The sequence below is a fragment of the Ochotona curzoniae genome, unplaced genomic scaffold, assembly GCF_017591425.1.
Source record: "Ochotona curzoniae isolate NIBS_2020 unplaced genomic scaffold, NIBS_Ocur_1.0 patch47, whole genome shotgun sequence".
In the NCBI taxonomy this organism is placed as follows: Eukaryota; Metazoa; Chordata; class Mammalia; order Lagomorpha; family Ochotonidae; genus Ochotona; species Ochotona curzoniae.
The window spans coordinates 275,139-294,023 of NW_024467025.1; the positions used below are offsets into that span (position 1 = coordinate 275,139).

General features: G+C 45.6%; 1 protein-coding gene across 1 annotated transcript in view; it reads right to left on the reverse strand.

Moving 5' to 3' along the window:
- LOC121168038 (copper-transporting ATPase 2-like) overlaps positions 1-18,877 on the reverse strand; it is a 61,356-nt gene extending 42,479 nt beyond the window's left edge. Inside the window, exons 1-2 of the mRNA XM_040997805.1 lie at positions 18,430-18,877; positions 18,102-18,208 (exon numbers count right to left, since the gene is read on the reverse strand). Of these exons, the coding sequence (XP_040853739.1) occupies positions 18,102-18,208; positions 18,430-18,877 (555 nt within the window). The remainder of the gene's footprint in view (positions 1-18,101; positions 18,209-18,429) is intronic.
- Between the last annotated feature and the right edge of the window lie 8 nt (positions 18,878-18,885).

Here is an 18,885-nt window from a genome sequence, read left to right on the forward strand (position 1 = left end):
TCTCTCCTTATCTCTATTAATCTGTCTTTCCAATAAAAATAAATAAATCTTTTAAAAAAAGACACCAACTGGGATGGGTACATTCCACACTGATATGCCTAGGTTTAACTTCTGGCTTTAGCTTCTAATTCCAACTTCCGGGAACACACACCCTGAAAAGAAGCAGTGATGGCTCAAGTGACGGTACCTACCACCTAGGTCACAGACCATGACTGAGTTTCTGCTTCTCAGTTTAAACCCAGACCTGCCATGGAAATCCATTACTAGGGGATAAGCTAGTAGATGGGAGCTATACTCAAAATAAATACAAATTTAAAAAAATATTTACAATAGTATCTCCTAAGATAGCAGATTTTTTTAAAGGGGGGATAATTATGTAATTAATGGGATAAATAAAAAATATACTGAAATTATCTGTAGTATAAATATGGAATGATGGAATGTAGTATATAAGGATGGTACGGGAAACCATACTAATGAACAACTGGTTGCTCTCTTCAAAAACCTACTTTAAAAATTTTTTATCTAGGTCAAGAGTTTTTAGGTAGATCAAAGATTGTAGAAAAGAAAATAATAAAATATTAGAAAAAATAGGAAAACAATAGGAAAAATCTAAATACATCAAACAAAACAAAACCAAGAAAATCCAAAGGTTACAAAAGTAAGGACATAATTGACTGAATAAGGAAAAAAATTACTAGAACCAAGTCAAAAGCTAAATAATAAAATGAGGGGGAAGTCTGCTTTAGAGAGCACACATTAAGAGTTCACTTCTTGGGCCTGGCGGCGTGGCCTAGCAGCTAAAGTCCTTGCCTTGAACACACCAGGATCCCATATGGGCACCAGTTCTAATCCTGGCAGCTCCACTTCCCATCCAGCTCCCTGCTTGTGGCCTAGGAAAGCAGTTGAGGACGGCCCAAAGCCTTGGGACCCTGCACCCGCGTGGGAGACTTAGAGGAGGTTCCTGCTTCCTGGCCTCAGATCGGTGTAGCACCAGTTGATGCGGTCACTTGGGGAGTGAATCATCAGACTGAAGATCTTCTCTCTGTTTCTCCTCCTCTCTATATCTGACTTTGCAATAGAAATAAAATAAATCTTAAAAAAAAAAGAGTTCATTTCTTTAACATTGTAGGGCTCCTCCAAAGACAAAAATGATCAACCATTTCACGGAAACAGGACACTTCATCAAAAGAAAATTCAAATAGATTTTAAATAATTAAAATGTTCAAGGAAATGGAACATTACAACCAGTCAGGCTGTCCCCTTTGGACAGAGCAGGTCCCTCCTACACAGGTAGTGGGAACAGAACTTCTCTAGAGGGCAATACCTATTAAAATTACAAATTCATATACTCTTTGAACCAGAAATACTACTTCTAGGGATTTTCCAATAAATACATTGTTCACATGCAAAAGAAAACATGTTAAGATATTAAATGCCAGAAATTGGGGAAATAACCAGTAAGAAGATAACTACACAGTTATACAACAAAATACTATCCAGCTCTTACAGTCAATGAGGTAGCTCTGTACAAAATGAATTAGACTGATATCTGAAATATTATTAAAGTTAAAAAGAAAAGGCACAGCATGTATAGTATATTTGGTATGTGTTTCAGTTACCTATTGCTGTGTGATGATGCAAAGTTAGTGGCTTATAACAGCAGCTCAGTTTCCTAATTTGAACAAAGCTCATCTCTGCTACATACAGCATCATTTGGGGCAGCCTGAATGGGGCTGGCAGTTGTACTTTCAACAAAATCTTTCATTCATCACATGATCACCAAATTGATATTGGCTGACAGCTGGTGGCTCTGGTTCTTATCTGTGTAACTTGCTATATTATTAGGTGAAGACCTCATAGATGACGGCTTCGTAGGTTCTGAGGAGTGTCACAATGGCAAGCATTCCCAGAGTATAAGGTCCACTGTGCAGACAGCAATACAAATTCTCATTGGCCAAAGTCAGTCAATAGGCTGAGCAAGTAAGTTGGTGTGGAACAGAATTACACAGGGTTTGAACACAAGGGGGTATACACAGCTCATGGAGATTGACACCAAGACAAGTCCATCAAAGTTTGCTAACACAATCTGTGTAAATCAAGAGAACAGGGCACAAAGGGACACCTGCACAGACATGGATTAGTTCTAGGAGAACGCTTAAGAAACCAGTACAAAGTTTAAGGAGGTTTGGGCAGCAGAAAGGATCAGCTGGGAAATAACAAAGAGAAAGCTATTTTCACTGTACAACAGTGTACAATGCACATTTATTACCATATTCTAAAAATTATAGTTCAAAATTTTTTATTATTATTTTATTTTGATGATCTTTACATAGTTGATTAGGGCACAAAGAGTCAAAGGCTAGAGGAAAGTGGGTAAAACCACTGTTTCCACATTATTATTTTTTCTTCTGTATGTGGGGTGAGGGGAAAGATAAAAGAAGAAGCCTACCTAGCCTCCCAACCATCCCAGGGTCCCCAATGTAGGGCATGCTCCGAGGGCACTGTTCAAATGGTTTTGATAGTTCAACAGTTCTGAATTGCTGCCAATCTTGCCATTCCAAGCACAATGAAATCTCAAATCCACTGGCTGACATAGTCTACCTTAGAGTCTCCGTTTGCCCAGATTTTCACTGTCAACACATGGCTGGGTAGTTGATAGATTTGTTCTTTCCTCTGTCCTCTGTTGTGGTACCAGCTGTCCTCTGCAGGGTCCTGTTAAATGTTTGAATTAGAGGGTCCTCATTGTGGTGTGGTGGGCTAAGCCATCCTACACGACACCAGCATGCCATGTGAGTGCTGACTGAAGTCCCAGTTACTCCCCTCCAGATCCAGCTCCCTGCTAATACACCTGGAAAGGCAGCAGCTGAAGGTTCAAGTGTTTGGCTCCTGTCACCCACATGAGTATAGCTCTTTGCCCGACCAAGGCCCCATCTCCAGCCCTCCTTTCTGAAGGGGCTCCCCTAGCCAGTTCAGGTTGCTTCCTTACCACACAGCATTAAACAGCACTAACATTGGTCATCCATTCCCAAACCTCACACAAAGGCTGCAATATGTAAGGCAATAGTTTCAACGTTTTAAAGAAATGTTTTCAAGCATTTCCCTCTGGAAAATGTTTCATATGTTACTACTCTTGAAGATTTGGCTAAAAATGCAAATGTTGATCATATATTACACACATGGGCAAGATATGAAAAGCCACATTAAATACTTTTTCACTCAAGTAAAACATGTTATTTTAATTACTGGTTTAATTCAGTTCAAAGAAATGTATTTTAGAAGCACAGCCACTGAGGTTCCCAGTCCAAGGAGTCTGTAGTATGGTTATCATCTTGCCTCTTCCCCACCAAAAAACTTTGACCCCTCAACTTCTTGTAAAAGTTTCTCAAACTGGCAGCCACTAACATAATTCTACACCTCCTGTGACTAAACTTCCCTGGGAAGAAATTTTTAAACAGTCTCTTGGAATTTTCCACAGATTCACAGACAAAATATATTTAATATCTTAAGATAGGTATCTTAAGTACCTATTTATACACTAGTTAAAAACACTTCATAACAAAATGCAGGATATTTAAATACTCAAAAGAAGTTTCTGTCTTCAATATCCAAGCATCAGGTGACTTCAACGTATCCATATTTCAGAAACCTCTTCAAAAAAAAAATCTTCCTGTGGTTTTGGGGACTTTTTACACAAGGAACATAGGAACAAGTCTTAAAGAAGGCAAAGTACTTGAGGAAACTTTCCTTTGCGGATTAACTATCAGATGCCTTCAAAGTACTTTTTTCACCTTGTGTGTCTATGAAATAAACCTCAGACAGACCACCAGCTTTACTTGGCAATGCCACTTAAAGGTGCCACTGTCAAGAAGGGCCTACAAACTCACCAGGGGATTAACAAAACTTATTTGCATGAAAAAAACAGCTTCACTTTGCAGCAACACTGGCAAAAAGTTCATTTAGTTAAATTTCCAGGTTAGTGATATAAGGTAAACATTTAAAAAAATTAAAAAGGAGAAAAAAACCTACTTACATCTAGCTTGCATTTTGGAAAAATCTACACTTCACAGAGGCTTACAAAACACCCTGAAAATAGGAAAGAAGGCCCATCCTTCACTGCAGCTACATCAACCTGAACCCCAACAGGAGACACCAGGAGAAGCCTCTGCTGATGAGAATGGCGGCCAAGAACCTCTGGCTTTTCAGCCTCTCTGCAATTGCACTGACCTGGTTAGAACCTGGTTTGGTTCCATCCCAAACCCTCTGTGGAGATTCCGCTTTCCCTGATGAGAGAGAGCCTTCCTCTTCCAAAGACAGTGGTCCACCCGAGCACCGGACAGACAGTGGGATCACTTCGGGGTCACCCAGAGCTGCCAGGAAGGACTGCTTGTGGCTCTGGGGCACCTCACCCCCAGTATCCTCCATTATGTCCCAGACACACCTTCACTTCCTACTAAAGCGCTTCACCTTCTCCGGCCTGCTTAGCCGGGTGTTAGAAGGAAATGCTTCCAAGACGTCCTCATTAGCGGGAGGGCGGGGGCAGGCACCCTTCCGCCCCCGAGGTGGCCAGTTGCCCAGCGGGTTTTTAGTCTGGCAGCAGGCTTCAGGAACTTGAGCGGGTGGCACACCACAACATATCTATTTGCTTTTGTTTACCATGCCCATCCCACCAACTGGCACACTCTCACTCATCACATTGCATACAACGATTTTGCACATGGCCTACACACACACATACACACTCCTCCTTTGCTACCTGTATCTATGAAGCCAGGATTAACTCAACTCCCAAAGTAAAGTTTAGCCATGTGCACTCCCAGAAACCCTGTCTCCGGGGAAGGGGAAATTAGGCCTCTTCCTTTTATTGCAAGACTGTGAGCATTTTCTTAAAATAACTTCAGCTGCCTCTCCCAGACATCCAAGACTGGCCGGGGGCCAAATATTCGGTCCAAGAAGTATTTCCCAGGCACCAGGACTTGCATGTTCAAGAAGGCATAAGAAAAGTCCATACTGTCTATAGCTCTACTTTCCCTTGGACCACGGGCTTGACTTCAGGAAGAACCAACTGCACAAGCTCACTGGTTAACAAGCCACATTCATTTTTTTGAGGCCCAACAGCCAGGAACTAAGGCACAATTCAGGCTTCTCCAGCTACCTGTTGCTCCATAGAAGGATTAACAGGAGACACATAGCAAGGTTGCAATCCATGAAGTGAGCCAGTTGCTTGGCCTCCCTCCCACCCCCTGTCCTATCCCAGCCCTCCAGCTTAGAGAAGGTGACTTTATCCCTGTGGGAGGAAGAGCTCAGTCAGTCACTAACCCTGGACACACCTCCCGCCACAACTGCATGTGCAATGCCCACACTAGGGACTCAGTGTAGTCAGTTAGAAATAAAAACAAAAAAAACCCTTATTCAAGAGTCTTGGCTCCAGTCTCGTCTCCTCCATTTCAGCAAATGATGGTTCAAGTACATGTGTCCCTGCAAAACATGTGAAAGATCAAGACTGAGTTCTGGGCTCCCAGATTCAGCCTCATCTTGTCCTGGTTCTTACAGGAATTTGGGAAGTGAACCAGAAGATAAGATATATCTGTGTTTCTGTCCCTCTGCCTTTCAAATAAATATAATTTTTTAAAAAGGAACATGGATCCTCACGGTCATTGAGGGAATCCATCACCTACCCCAGATGATCCCTGCTCTCCACGTCTCCTGCTCCTCACTGGTCCACGAGGCCCTTTATCTTACCTAACTGCTGTCAATTTACTCCACAGGGATCTGACCACTTTTTGCTACCACTGCTGGAACACCAAAAGTGGCCAACTCCTCCAGAAGGTTCTAGCTGGAATCTTACCTTCCAAGCACTACTCCAAAAACAGAACCTGCCTCAATTTCCAAGAACACAGCATTTGAACCAGTCCCTCACAAAGGAAAAGCACATTTGATGCTAAGGGACTAGGGCCTTAAACTCAGCAATCGGCTCTGAAGGAGGCAGCAGGCCCATCTGATACACCCGAGTGCTTCCTTGAGATTACCAAGTTTTATCTGCAATTCCTGCTCCCTGATAGAATCTACTGGCACCTCCACATGCCCTGTGACCAACTCCCATTAACTGAGCAATATAAGTGAGTTTCCCAGATAAGCTTATCTTGCTTAGCACTAAAATGTTTTCAAACTTTAGCCACTTTAGGTCAAAGTCATCCCTAAACTGTCTTTTATCTTTCTGCTGCCTTTTAAAATAGGAGCTATTGAACATATTTTAAATCCTCCTTGGTGCTACAGGTTCATTACAAATGGCTCTTGTGTGCTGCCTAATAACTATATCGGGATCATATGTCCAAACAGTTTTAAATACTTTATCCTGTTAGTTCCACCAATAAGGGAAAGTTTCAATACTTTATGTCAAACTACTTCTGGAACATAACTAGAAAGGGCTGGCACTAGGTTTGGAAAGGCCAAGAAGGCTAGGCCTTTTCCTGCAGATAATAATCACTGGAAGCTTTTAAGCTGAGGTTTTGTAAGATTTATCTGTAATCTAGAGATAGAGTTTGAGTAGTAACTACAATGAAGACTCAGAGGAAGGGGCATTTGCAGGGCTTACCAAGGGGCAGGGAAAATTAAAATAGAGCTTCAACAAATGAGGAGGACCTCCAAGCTTCATGACCAACAGCTCACAGAAGTGACACGAAGTGAGGCCTGGAGATGACACCTGTCATTTCCAGACTGGCAGACAGAGCACTTGGTGCCACATACTCCAAGACTGAAGAATGAAAAAAGCAAGTTTAAGAGAGAAAACTGCACGTGCCTTTGTTTCCACAGAACACAGGGGAGCTATGAAATAGCCAACATGCAAGCCAGTCTTCCTGGCAGACTATCCTCCTTGCTCATGCCTGCCTCCAACTTCCTGCCTAATCCTCTTTATCCTTCAAGTTCTGCTCTTTGCACAGTTGCCTCCAACCAGCCCAGGGCAGGGCTCTCCCTTTACCATTCTCAGGGGAGACATCTTTGTCCCCAAGGCTGCAATCAAATCAGACCATACCAGTTACTGATGTCTAGCCGTGTTCAGGTCTGAAAACACAGCAAACTCCTGGGACATAAGGCTTCTACACATGAGCTGCTCCCACACCTAACATGGTAACGAGCAGGTAACAGATGTTCAACACCCCAGGCCAGAATGCCAGTTGGAAACCTGCCTCTTCTGTTTTTGATCAGGCTTTCTGCTAATGCATTCTGAGAGAGAACAGATGATGGTTCAAGATGATGGTCCCTGCTTCCCACAAGGGAGACCTGAATGGAGTCCCTGGCTCCTGGTTTCAGCCTGGCCCAGGCTGGCTGCTGTGGTCACTTAAGAACCAAAAAAGCAGATGAAAGATCTCTCACTTTTTCTGTCACTCTGCATTTCAAATAAATAAAAGTGAATATATATATGTATGATATACATAATGAATATTCATATATATGCATATTTGAAACTAGTTGAACTATACAGATTAGAGTGTACTTCCCATGTAGAATTTCACATTTTGCTCCCTTATCACAATGCAAGCCCAAATTCTATTATTCGCTCCCATTTCTTCTAAAATTAGTCACCAAGGGTCTCCCTGCACCACATTACTTTATTTTTCATATGTGCAAATTTCATGAGCCATTTTCCAGAATAAAATTCATCTGATTTCTTTGCCATTCAGCAGCTTCTCAATCTTTCAAGTTCTATGTAAAAAAAAAAAAAAAAAAAAGAAAGAAATCCAAATCCCCATTTGGTGTCCTAAACAATCCCTGGGCAACCTGAGAAGGCCAGGCCCCAGGGTGAAGGGCAGCTCAGGTTTCCCTGACCCCCTAGGATATCCACCCCATTTAACAGAAGCACATCCAGCTAAAACACTTCAGTACTCATGAAGATTACCTGCTCAACTCAACGGGCTCACAAGGGCTGGGCTTCCCAGAAAAAAGCCCTAGGGCCAGCCCTGGCGAGATAGGCAAGGACTGTCCCAGATGCCATGACAGGACATGAAAGCGCAACCTGACACTAAGCTGCACACTGGAAAGCAGTGGCCCACAAGCTTCTCAAGCACTGACTGTGAGTAGCACAAACAGCACATGCACCCATAGTTAGGACTCCCCAGCCCATCCTTCACAGCAGAAGCAAATGTTACATGACCATTACTTGGAGTCTTGGGAGCCAAATATGTAGCACAAGCCCTATTCTGTTCGAAGGAGTTTCACAGCAAGTTAGGAGAGAGGAACAGTAGAGGGCAGCATTAAAGCATCAAAAGAAAATTATTCAAATGTTAGGTTTGGGGTGGTGGTGGGAAGGATTGCTGCACACCAAAGTGCTTCTGGAAGACAGGCCAGAGAAGGCAGGCTGGGCTTGGAAAGCCACTCAACTTCTTACACAACTGGGGGAGAATGATTTCCAAGATTTAAATGGTTAGCTCTAATTTATCAATAGGAAACATAAACAAACAAAAATACCTAGGCAAGCTTACTGGAGAGTTCTTAAATAAAAATGCACTGGGTGGAACAGCCTGGAATGAAAATACTTAAGTCTTCTATATTATAAAAAGACCAGGTAGAGCCAAAAAGAGAAAAACTGGGATTATTAAAAAGTAGAAGCACTTCATTTGATTTCACTCTTAATTTTTTAGTCCAATTTCCCTGATGGGCCTCATAACCCAGCACTTTGTTGCAAAATTCCAAATGTCTTTTTTTCCAAGCTCTCTTGTGGGAATCCAAGTCTCCCCTTGGAAAGCCCCCAGCTGGACTTAGTCCAGAGGCAAGTCTTCCCATGTGTAGCAGTACAATTCCTAAAGTGCACATCGTGATTTCCAGGGAGGTATCACAGGGGCCGTGCTGAGCCCATAGTTACGCCAAAAGGGCATGGAGTATGACGGGATTAGGGTGGTGAGAGACTCTGTGTTGACAGTCCTTAGTTCCCGACAGCTCACTTGCATCCCAACTGCCACCCACATCAGTTCCACCCCAGCTGAGAGATGGGATAGAGCACACACCTGTACAGGCTTGCTGTGCACTTGTATTCACTAACATTCACCTGTATAAGACCTTAGGTCCTCTACCTCTTCACTCTCTACTCCACTAGACAACATCCCATGCCCACGGAGGATCCAGCTTCCTGCTAAACTTACAACATGATAGCAATTACAAGACAGTTAAGACACACTCCCATACCTCACTTCCAAGCACTCACATTGTCCCTCTCATAGCCTAGGGTAATCCATCCTTACTCCCTAGATCAGCTTCCAGGCTACCACACCTTTTCCTCCAACCTCACCGCCCAACAGTTTCAACTCAGACTCCTCCTGGTTTCTAGACTTTTAAGTGCCAGAGTGGATCCTGGCACAGCCCCTGGATGGTTCTTCTGTCTGTATTCATTCCTTGGCAGTTGCATGCAGTCCAGTGGAAACACCACCTCTCTCAGTCTCCTCAAGCTGCCCACAGTGCCTGCATATGGTGTGGGGTAGCTCTCGCCTTTAAACGCAGCACTGTCCAGATGTATCCTCCCACGATGGGAGAGCAAAGAGGTCCTTCAAGCCTCTATTGTAAGGATGCTAAATCCCACTCACAGCGGCAGAGCCCTCAGGGCCTGATCAACAAGCAAAGGTCCCATCTCCTGACACACTTATCACCTTAAGGCTCCGGTTCTAATGTAAACGGTGAGGAGACAATGTACTGATAATGACAACTAGCGGTGAGGGTGGGGAGAAATCAGAACCCTTCTCACCGCTGGACAGAATGTAGACTGGAACAGCCTGGTTGGAAGTCAGGCAAGTCCTCAGTGAAGCATGACACTGCAATACCAATGCTGGAGACACTGATGAGAAATGAAATCACACGTCCATAAAACCTGGCACAGCACTATTCATAACAGCCAAAAGATGGAAACAACAATAATGCCCATATGTTGGTGAATATGTTGGTAGATAGCAAAACTGTACAATGGAACATTTTGCAGCATTAAAAACGAAGAACTGATACGTGTAACAATGTAGATGAACCCTGAGAACACTATGCTGAAAAAAAGCAATCACAAAAGGTTAAACATTACATTATATCAACATGGACAAATCAATAGAGTAAATCAGCAGCTCTTTAAGCCCAGGGAGTCATGGAGTGATAGCTAAACGGTACAGAGCTTTTGTTTTGTTTTGTACACATCTGTTAAGCTATTATATCTCAATAAAGCTGTTCTTGCTTTATTAAATGCAGAGACTATATATGCTGCTACATATCATAGAAATTATTTTTATATTTTAAAATAGATTATACATAACAGAAACTTCTCGAGTTACAGAGAAGAGATTATCTAGATGTAAGCTGGCAAGTTCAGTGTTCAGGTGAGGGCCTATTCCTCAGAGATGGCATCAGAGGGGAGAGAAGGGAGAAGTTAAATCCTTGGTCATGTCCCAAGGCTATTAGGGCAGTGATTCCATTTTTGAGGGCTCTGCCTGGATAATGGAATCACCTACTGAATGCCACACTTCCTAATACTATTATATTATGGTTTCAGTTTCAACAAGAACTCTGGAAAAGATGAAAACTGAAAATCAAAAGGTTGGTGCTATGGCTCAGTGGATTAAGCCTGCAATGCCAGCTTCCCTTATGGGTACTGGTAGCGTTCCAGCTGTTCTTTCGGTCCAGGTCCCTGCTAATGCACAGGGAAAAGCAGCAGTGGATGGTCCAAGTACTTGACACTTCTGTCTCCTGGCTTTGACCGGGCCCAGCCCTAACTGCTGCAGCCACCTGGGGAGTCAACCAATGGATGAACAAGATTCTCTCTGCAATTCTGCCTCTCAATAATTAAATAAGTAAATAAATCTTGAAACAAAAATCCTGAAATCATAGCATTCTATCACTGATCTCTCCAAATTCATATCTTGCTTTCATATAAAAGATGTGCATTTGATCTCAGTAGCCCCCAGTCTTAACTTGCTGTAGCACCAACTGAAGTCTGAAGTCCAAAGTCTTATCTAAATGCCATTTAAATCAGACATGGCTGAGTCAAAGGTATTTCATCTAACTGCTCTCCAACCCTAACTGTGGGAAGTCAAAACAAGTTGCTTCTAAAATACAATAGTGGACATGACAGACATTTCCCTTCCAAAAGGGAGAAGCAGCAAAGAAGCAACTGGTCCCAGCTAAACACCTGGTGAAGAAGCAGTCAACATGAGTACTCTTCCTGGACTACAGGCCACACCTAGGACACTCCGGGGTGGAGGCTCTGCCTCCCTGGCTTCACTCCCTGGGCATCCCTGGCTTTGCCCACTCCCTCCCATGAGCCAGAGTCTGGTGCCCATAGCTATCCTGGCTAGTAGACACTCCAGGGGCGGCCCTGGACACTCCATAAGTGGGGGTTCTCTGCAGATCTGCCTAGGGCCCCGAAGTATCCCAAGACATCTTTCAAAATCTAACTGGAGGCAACACCTGCACACTGCACACCTATAAACTTTATGCCACGAAGACAGTGCCAGGGTTTATAGTCTGTACCTTCAAGAGCACCTGACCTTATTTCACTTATACCTGACATAGCCAAAATGTGTTGTGTGGAAATATAGACAACAGAGATTTTCAGCAGCTTTGGTTAGGCAACCCCAAAGTCCCAGGTGTATTCTGGGCCCTTCCATTGAAAGCCTTCTGCTCTCAAGGTCCTGGCACTCTGGACTGGTGGTGGTAACAGTATCTTCAAAGATCTCTGAAATGCATGCACACCATTCTTTTCCCACTATGAATAGCATCTGTCCTCCTTCTATCCATATCTGTCTTCCTATTAAATGTTCACTGGGCCATATGCTTGAGGCATCTCTCCAAACTTATCTTCTTTAAGGTTTGTGGTTTCTTCTTGCATTTTCCCATACAAAGCCGCAAAGTACCCTGTACACTTTGTTTAGATATTTGTTTGCCCAAGTACATTAGCTAGTAGTTCAAGTTCTGATCACACAAATTGTTATGGCTCAAACAAAATTTACCCAGATTTTTTTGTCTTTTGTAAAAAGCACAGCCTTTCTACCAGTTTCCATTTAGATATTCTTTCAGGGGCCCGGCGACATGGTCTAGCAGCTAAAATCCTCACCTTGAATGCGCCAGGATCCCATATGAGCACCAGTTCTAATCTCAGCAGCTCCACTTCCCATCCAGATCCCTGCTTGTGGCCTGGGAAAGCAGTCAAGGATGGCCCAAAGCTTTGGGACCCTGCACCCATCTGGGATGCCCGGAAGAAGCTCCTAGATCCTGGCTTCGGATCGGCATAGCATCAGCCATTGCGCTGACTTGGGGAATGAATCATCAGACGGAAGATCTTCCTCTCTGTCTCTCCTCCTCTCTGTATATCTGTCTTTCCAATACATAAATAAATCTTAAAAAAAAAAAAAAAGAACCATGTCTAATGAGAAAAGCTAGGTCTTTAAAATTAATCACATTGTTGTATTTATATATCAGCTCAGGAATGAAGTAATGTAGCATTTGGGCAATACATACATATAAATGGTAAAACTTGGCCAATAAATAAATAAATAAAAAGCTGAGATACACAAATACAAAGTTGCCTAGCAGTGGATGCTCCTGTGAGTCATGCAAAAAGGAGAGATGAGTGGATGTCAAAGTGTTGAGGATGCTTCCGGATCTTGGGTCAGGAGCGCGCAGTGTTCTCTGTGTTATCATGGTTATAACCAGACCGGGTGTAGGTACAAATCTCCCTTTATAGCCAGTAAACTGGTAAATAAAAAAAAACCCTTAATGTCAATGGAAGGATGCAAAGAGTAACTGCAGGCTATTATTCCAACAAGGCTAAGACAGAAAGGGGAGAAATAGTCTAACATATAGTGGGAGACTCCAGGTAAAGGGGAAAGGGCTTTAACAGGCAGAGAGGGCCAACAGAGGCTAGCGGGCAGGCAGAGAGGAAGGCACCAAGGGCAGCACTGGCAGAGGAGATGACCTCGAAATGGAGTCAGGCCTGGCTGCTGATTCTACAGAGGAGATAAAAAGAGATTATGATGGGTCTAAATAAAAATCTGTAAGTGAGTAGAACAGGCAGAAAGTTGAAAAGCAGTCTCTTGGAGGCAAGAAGTGAGGTCCCCTGTGGAAAGGTGAGCCTCTGGCAACAGCAGAAAGCTTGTAGGAGTCACATCACGTTGACAAAGGCCAAGACAGACACCGGAAGGTCCAACTGACACCAGAAACGGGAAGCTGCTGGCACCACCAGCGATGCCGTTGCCTGAAATTCCTCCAACAAAAAGGCTACCATCTGAAAACAACAGGTTTCACAATTCCTGGGATTTTAAAAGTCGTATTTGCTATGTAACTTATATCACAATAAAGATTTCCTGCCAAATGACCTTTAATCTGGTCAGATTTTCCCCTTAGTTTAAAAAAAAAAAAATCCAAACCAAAACTGTGACAGTCATTTCAGAAATCACTTGGTTAAGAATTCCAACTTTCTCCTATAAATAAAAATGACACATAAGGACATAACTTTGATATGTGTGCTGTGGTACTGGTGAGCACTGATCAATCATATCATCAGGCCATTTCCACCCCTCCAAATGACAGGATGATCAGGCAAAACAACAGGGAAAATCCCATCCTGTCACTCCAGTTATGTAGATACTTGCTGACACTTGGCTTCTAACACTCTAGAAAGTTCTAAGTTTAGAACAAAACAGTTTCTCTGCTGAGAAGACAATTCCACATAATGAGTCAGAGTAGAAAAGTCAATTTCCAGTTCTCAGAGTCTTGTGCAAGTGGGGGAGGGGGTCATTTTGTTTGTTTAATTTTCACTTCATTTAAACAGACAGACAGAAGTACCTTCTGTCATTAATTCTACTCTGCAAATACCTGCACCAACTAGGCAGGCTGAACCAGACGGAAGCAAGGCGCCTGGAACTCCATTTGGGTTGCCCACATGGGTGGCAGGGACCATCACCTGTTGCCCACCCAGGATGTACATCAGCAGGAAACTGCATTGGAGGCGGGGTAGGTGGGACTCAGATGTGGGATGTAGGTATCCCAAGCAGATTTAATCACTGCAAAAAACAGTGGCCCTTGGGCGTGATCACTTGTGGCCTGGTCTCCCAGCAGCTCCTTCCCAAGGTCACCTCCCACCTGGGAGGAGGGTCTCAGACTCTCTGGTTCTCAGGTAGACTCCCAACTCTCAGGCTGATAAACAGAGCCTTCCACAAGCACTCTTCCAGCCTTGCCTAATTCCTCTCGCCTCTCCCCACATGCACCTATTTCTAAGCCTCCAGACCTCTGTAGATACTGGTGTCTTGCCACCCCAATCTCCCACCCCCGCGCCCTTCCCTCTGTGCTGCCCTCTGTATCCAACCAACACCTAGTCTCCCTTCAGGCTCCACCTGACACTGCCTCCTCCTCCTCAAGTTCTTTCTGTGTGCCTTCCTCCCAGGCAAGGCAGATGACACCCTCTTGTGAGGACCACACCATGCAGTCCCCTCTGCTCCAGCACTTCTTGAGCTCTGGGGCTGGCCTCCACTCATCCTGGCACTGCCCTGACTGGCCCAGCAGCAGGCAAACAGAAGATAGCCCCAAATGTTTGTGAACCGAAGGTTGAATGACCCAGGTCACCTGGTCACAGCTGCCTGAGAGAGGTTTCTGAAGAGAAAAGAACATGCGAAAATTATGCTGCAATTTCTTCATTTGAGAACTGTAGTGGGATAGCAACAGACACTGTGGCATGTGCATCTTATGGGTGGAGTGGCCGCTGGAGACTGGTTTGAGTCTCAGCTACTCCACTTTTAACCTGGTGCCCTGATCATGCACCTGAGAGACAGCAGGTGATGTTGTAAGTACCCCTGAGTCCTGGACACTCACCTGGGAGACCCATACGGTGCCCTTGGCTTTGGCCTGACCCAGCCCCAGACACTGCAGCCATTTGGGAAGTGAACCAAAAAATGAAAGATTGTTCTTTGTGTGGCTCTGCCTTTCAGATAAACAGCTCTAAACAAAAAAATAATATAAAAAACAGAGTTGCAGAGAAAAGCTATATTATTTTAAATAATCATACCAGGTAGTATGACCCAGTGTCAAGTTACTTTAGAATTTGTACCTCAGAAAAGCTAGGCATTCCTGGCTAGGACTCAATCCTCATCGGCCTCTTATTAGCAAGGTAGTCTGGGCAAGTGACTGCTTCTGCCTCAGTTTCCCCACCCATGAAGCAATGATAGCATATTCCCAGTCCCACCCTAATTCCTCTTTCCAATGTTTCTCATACGCTAAGGTCACTTCTGTATCATTTCCATTCACAACACTTCTGACACAAAATGTGTGGGGCTTTTCTTTATATCAACTAATTCCCCAACATTCTGGATGGCAACTAGGTACCCTACAATTCAGTTCTTAAAGTAATACCTTCCCGGAGTCTGTACGATCGCAGGGTGCAACGGCTCAGTTCCACAGGATGGCCTCTGCTACCCATGTCACGCACTGCCGACCAGCTGGCTGCTGCTCTCAGGCGCATCACTAACTAGCAGGGCTCACAGAACTCAGCAACGTGCTTCATTTACTATCACCAGTCAACTATAAAGGATACAGCTCAGAGAGACAGGACAAGTTACGGGGATGGGGGATGTTCATCAAGCCAGAAGCCTTCCAAAGCCCAACATTAAAGGTCTGTATCCAAGTTCAGTTCAGCAGGCAGAGTTGATTACACTGTCACTGCTGGTGCTGGGATCACCGCTACTGGCAATGAAGTCATTCCCCAGTCCCTCTTGGGTCCCAACTCCTTAACTGCAAGACTGGATTCTCCAGCAAACTACCTGCCACCTCATTAGCATGAACTCAGACGAGTAAGGAGACTTGTGAAGAATAACCAAAGGTCAACTTCAGAGTGACTCAAGATGTCCTGAAGCTTTTCAAAGGTCTGTGACCTCCAACTCAGGGCAAAGACCAACTTATATATCTTAGGGTAACTCTCGGGCCTAAGGACTTTGACACTCTGTGGTTTCTCCACCTACAATACTCCTAGAAAGGTGATTCACTCAGCTCTCTAGTCAGATGCCACCTCCCCAGAGAAGGGCCAGCAACTAAAAGAATCTTCCATCCCTGCGCTTCTCCACTGCCCTATCCTTCTTCATGTTCTTCAGCACACTTGCCAGGACCCTAAATAACACTGTTTGTCTACCCTTTGTCCTCACATCTACCAGGACATAAATTCCCTGAGGGGAGGGCCTGATCTCACCTCAGTCCCCAGCACCAAGAATGCCTGAGGCACACAAGCTCAGGAAAACAAACAAAACACACTTGCCGAACGAATGGCATAACCAGACAGTAACACCTTCAACAAAGAGTTTTATAGAGCTTGAATGAGAGGGTACACATAGAGGGATGGAAAATGCTTAATGCAACACCTTGCACATGGTTATCAATTGTGGCTGACACTTTATCAATACAATCCAGAAGAGGGTGAGGCCAACGCAGGCAGAAGCAGTTACAGGAGTTTCAAGGAGGGGTGGGGTAGAGCTTCATCTAGAAGGATAAATAATTCTCCCTCTGGGTGGGGACAGGGGCAAGGGTCCGAGTGTCTCCCTGGCACTAGCCACCTCTCCCCAGGGTGTGCTGTCTTCATACTCAGGTTTCAAATGCCGAGTCATCACCCAGCCAGAATCAACTGCTGAATCATTTCTCTGCCCATCCACTGATCTACCTGGCCAGGAAACAGCATTCAGCATTGTCGCTGAATTCATTTCAGAAATCTGCAGCAATGGGAGAGCCCACTCCCCACCCCAGCAATCCAGTCTTGGGTGTCTGGCCAAAAGAAATCCCCAAGCCATCACTAAAAATGCGGGTGAAACAATAAGCAAGCAAAGAGAATGTCCACCCCAGCAAACAGCAAGCTCTGGTGCAACCACTCTGCATAAAAATTATACTGAGTGAAACGGCACTCAAGAAGAGAACCTTGAAAAGGTCTTGTAAAAGGGGGTTGGGGGGCGCCCAGCGCAATAGCATAGTGGTTAAGGTCCTCGCCTTCAACATGCCGGGATGCCGTATGGGTGCCGGTTCTAAATCCCTGCCTGTGGCCTGGGAAAGCAGTCAGGACGGCCCAAAGCTTTGGGGCTCTGCACCCACGTGGGAGACCTGGAAGAAGTTCCTGGCTTCGGATTGGCACAGTTCCAGCCATTGTGGCCATTTTGGGGGTGAACCATTGGAGGGAAGATCTTCCTCTGTCTCTCCTCTCTGTGTATCTGCCTTTCCAGTAAAAAAAAAAGGGGGGGGGGTGGGCTCTGGGGAAAGAATTGCAGAATACACACTATTTGATCTCATTTTGAAAAACGAAAAATTTAAACACATACACACACAAGACAATGTGTGCAGGAATTAGGATTTTTCCAAAAGGTCACAAAAAATGTCATTCAAAGATAACTTTATTTTGATGCAAAAATCACATTGGGAGATCCAAGACCTACCTTTTTCCTAAGATGCACTTTTCTATTAACTTTTTCCAAATGACCCCCTCCCCATAGCTACGACTTGAAATACCTTTTGCATCAAAGTAAGTTTGTACACTCCATTTCCAAGGACGTCCTGCATACCCGTGTAGTCCTCTACCGATCCTTTGTTTAACCGCCCTTTCTACTTTCCAGCATTGTGATCCAAAGGTAGGTTTCAACAAATATTTGCTGAACTCAAGAAACAAACCATTTGTACCCAAAACAAGGACTGTGGAAGACGTGTGCCTCTCATGCTATATATTGCCATCTCTATTTTAAAGAGATTGCTTTAATGACTGTTTACATAAGTAGAATGATTCAAAAGAAAAACATGGCAGGACCTAGACGTATTGTAAAAAGGTCCAGGCTGCCTAAGAAACTAATCTGTTGTAAGCAAGCTTCACCACTACACGTCTCCAGCACCAGACCCCGCAGAGCACAAAGAGGAACAGACCCGCGCTGGTTTCCAGTTGTTCCCCAAACAACTGACCCTTGATGACTGACCCTTCCTATAAGGCGCTTGCGTCCCAAGCCCCGATCCCTCCAAAGCCTTGTCTCCCCGGCGCACGCCCGTGACCCCAGGCAGGACAGCAGGTGAGGAGGGTGGACCCACACGTGCGCCCACGCCGGGGCACCGACGCGAAGGAAACTTACTTTCTCATCGGCCCCTTCCGCGGCTGAGACCTGTCGCTCCTGTTCCGGCATCTCGCCCGGAGGACACCGATTTCCTCTCCTGTTCCAGCCCAAAGCCCAAAGGTCACCTGTTCAGCAAAGGAGAAAAAGCGCGGTATTAACAGGCAGGGCTGGGGAGGCATCCATGTGGCCCCTGGAGGGGCCTGGGATCAGGGAATCCGCAAACCCCATCCACTCAGGGGAGGACTCCAAGGTGCGCGCAGCCGTAGCCCCAGCCCTGGGGCGCACGGGGGGGATGAGAACGCTAAGGGACGCCGGGCCTCGAACCCGCACCCGAACCCGCCGGTGCCTGCCGGTGCCTCAGTATCCTCTCCCGTTCGGAACCGCAGCGCGGGGGCCCGTCCTCCCTTCCCGGCTCTCCGCCTCAGCGAGTCGGTGCGCGCGGGACTTGGTGCTGGGACCCCGATCCCAGCCAGCCGCGCAGCCGGGGCGGTATCGGCAGACCCCCTAGGCTGGCCTACCGTCTGAGGGAAAGGTGCGGCGAGGCGTGGCGTCGGGTCCGCTCGGCGCAGCACCCTTCGCGAACTCCGCGTCCGTCCGACCTCCTGGGTGCCGCCGATCCCGAGCACCGCCGCGGCGCGGGAGTGAACTCTGCACCTGGAAAATCGACCCGCGACGCGCAGGGAGCCTGCGCTCCGGTCCCCAACGGGCGGCGGGCTCCGGGCTGGGGGACGAGGGAGCCTCGGGGGCAGGGGCTTCCAGTGGGCGGGGCCGAGGCGGGAGCGCCGGCTGTCCATCACAGGCC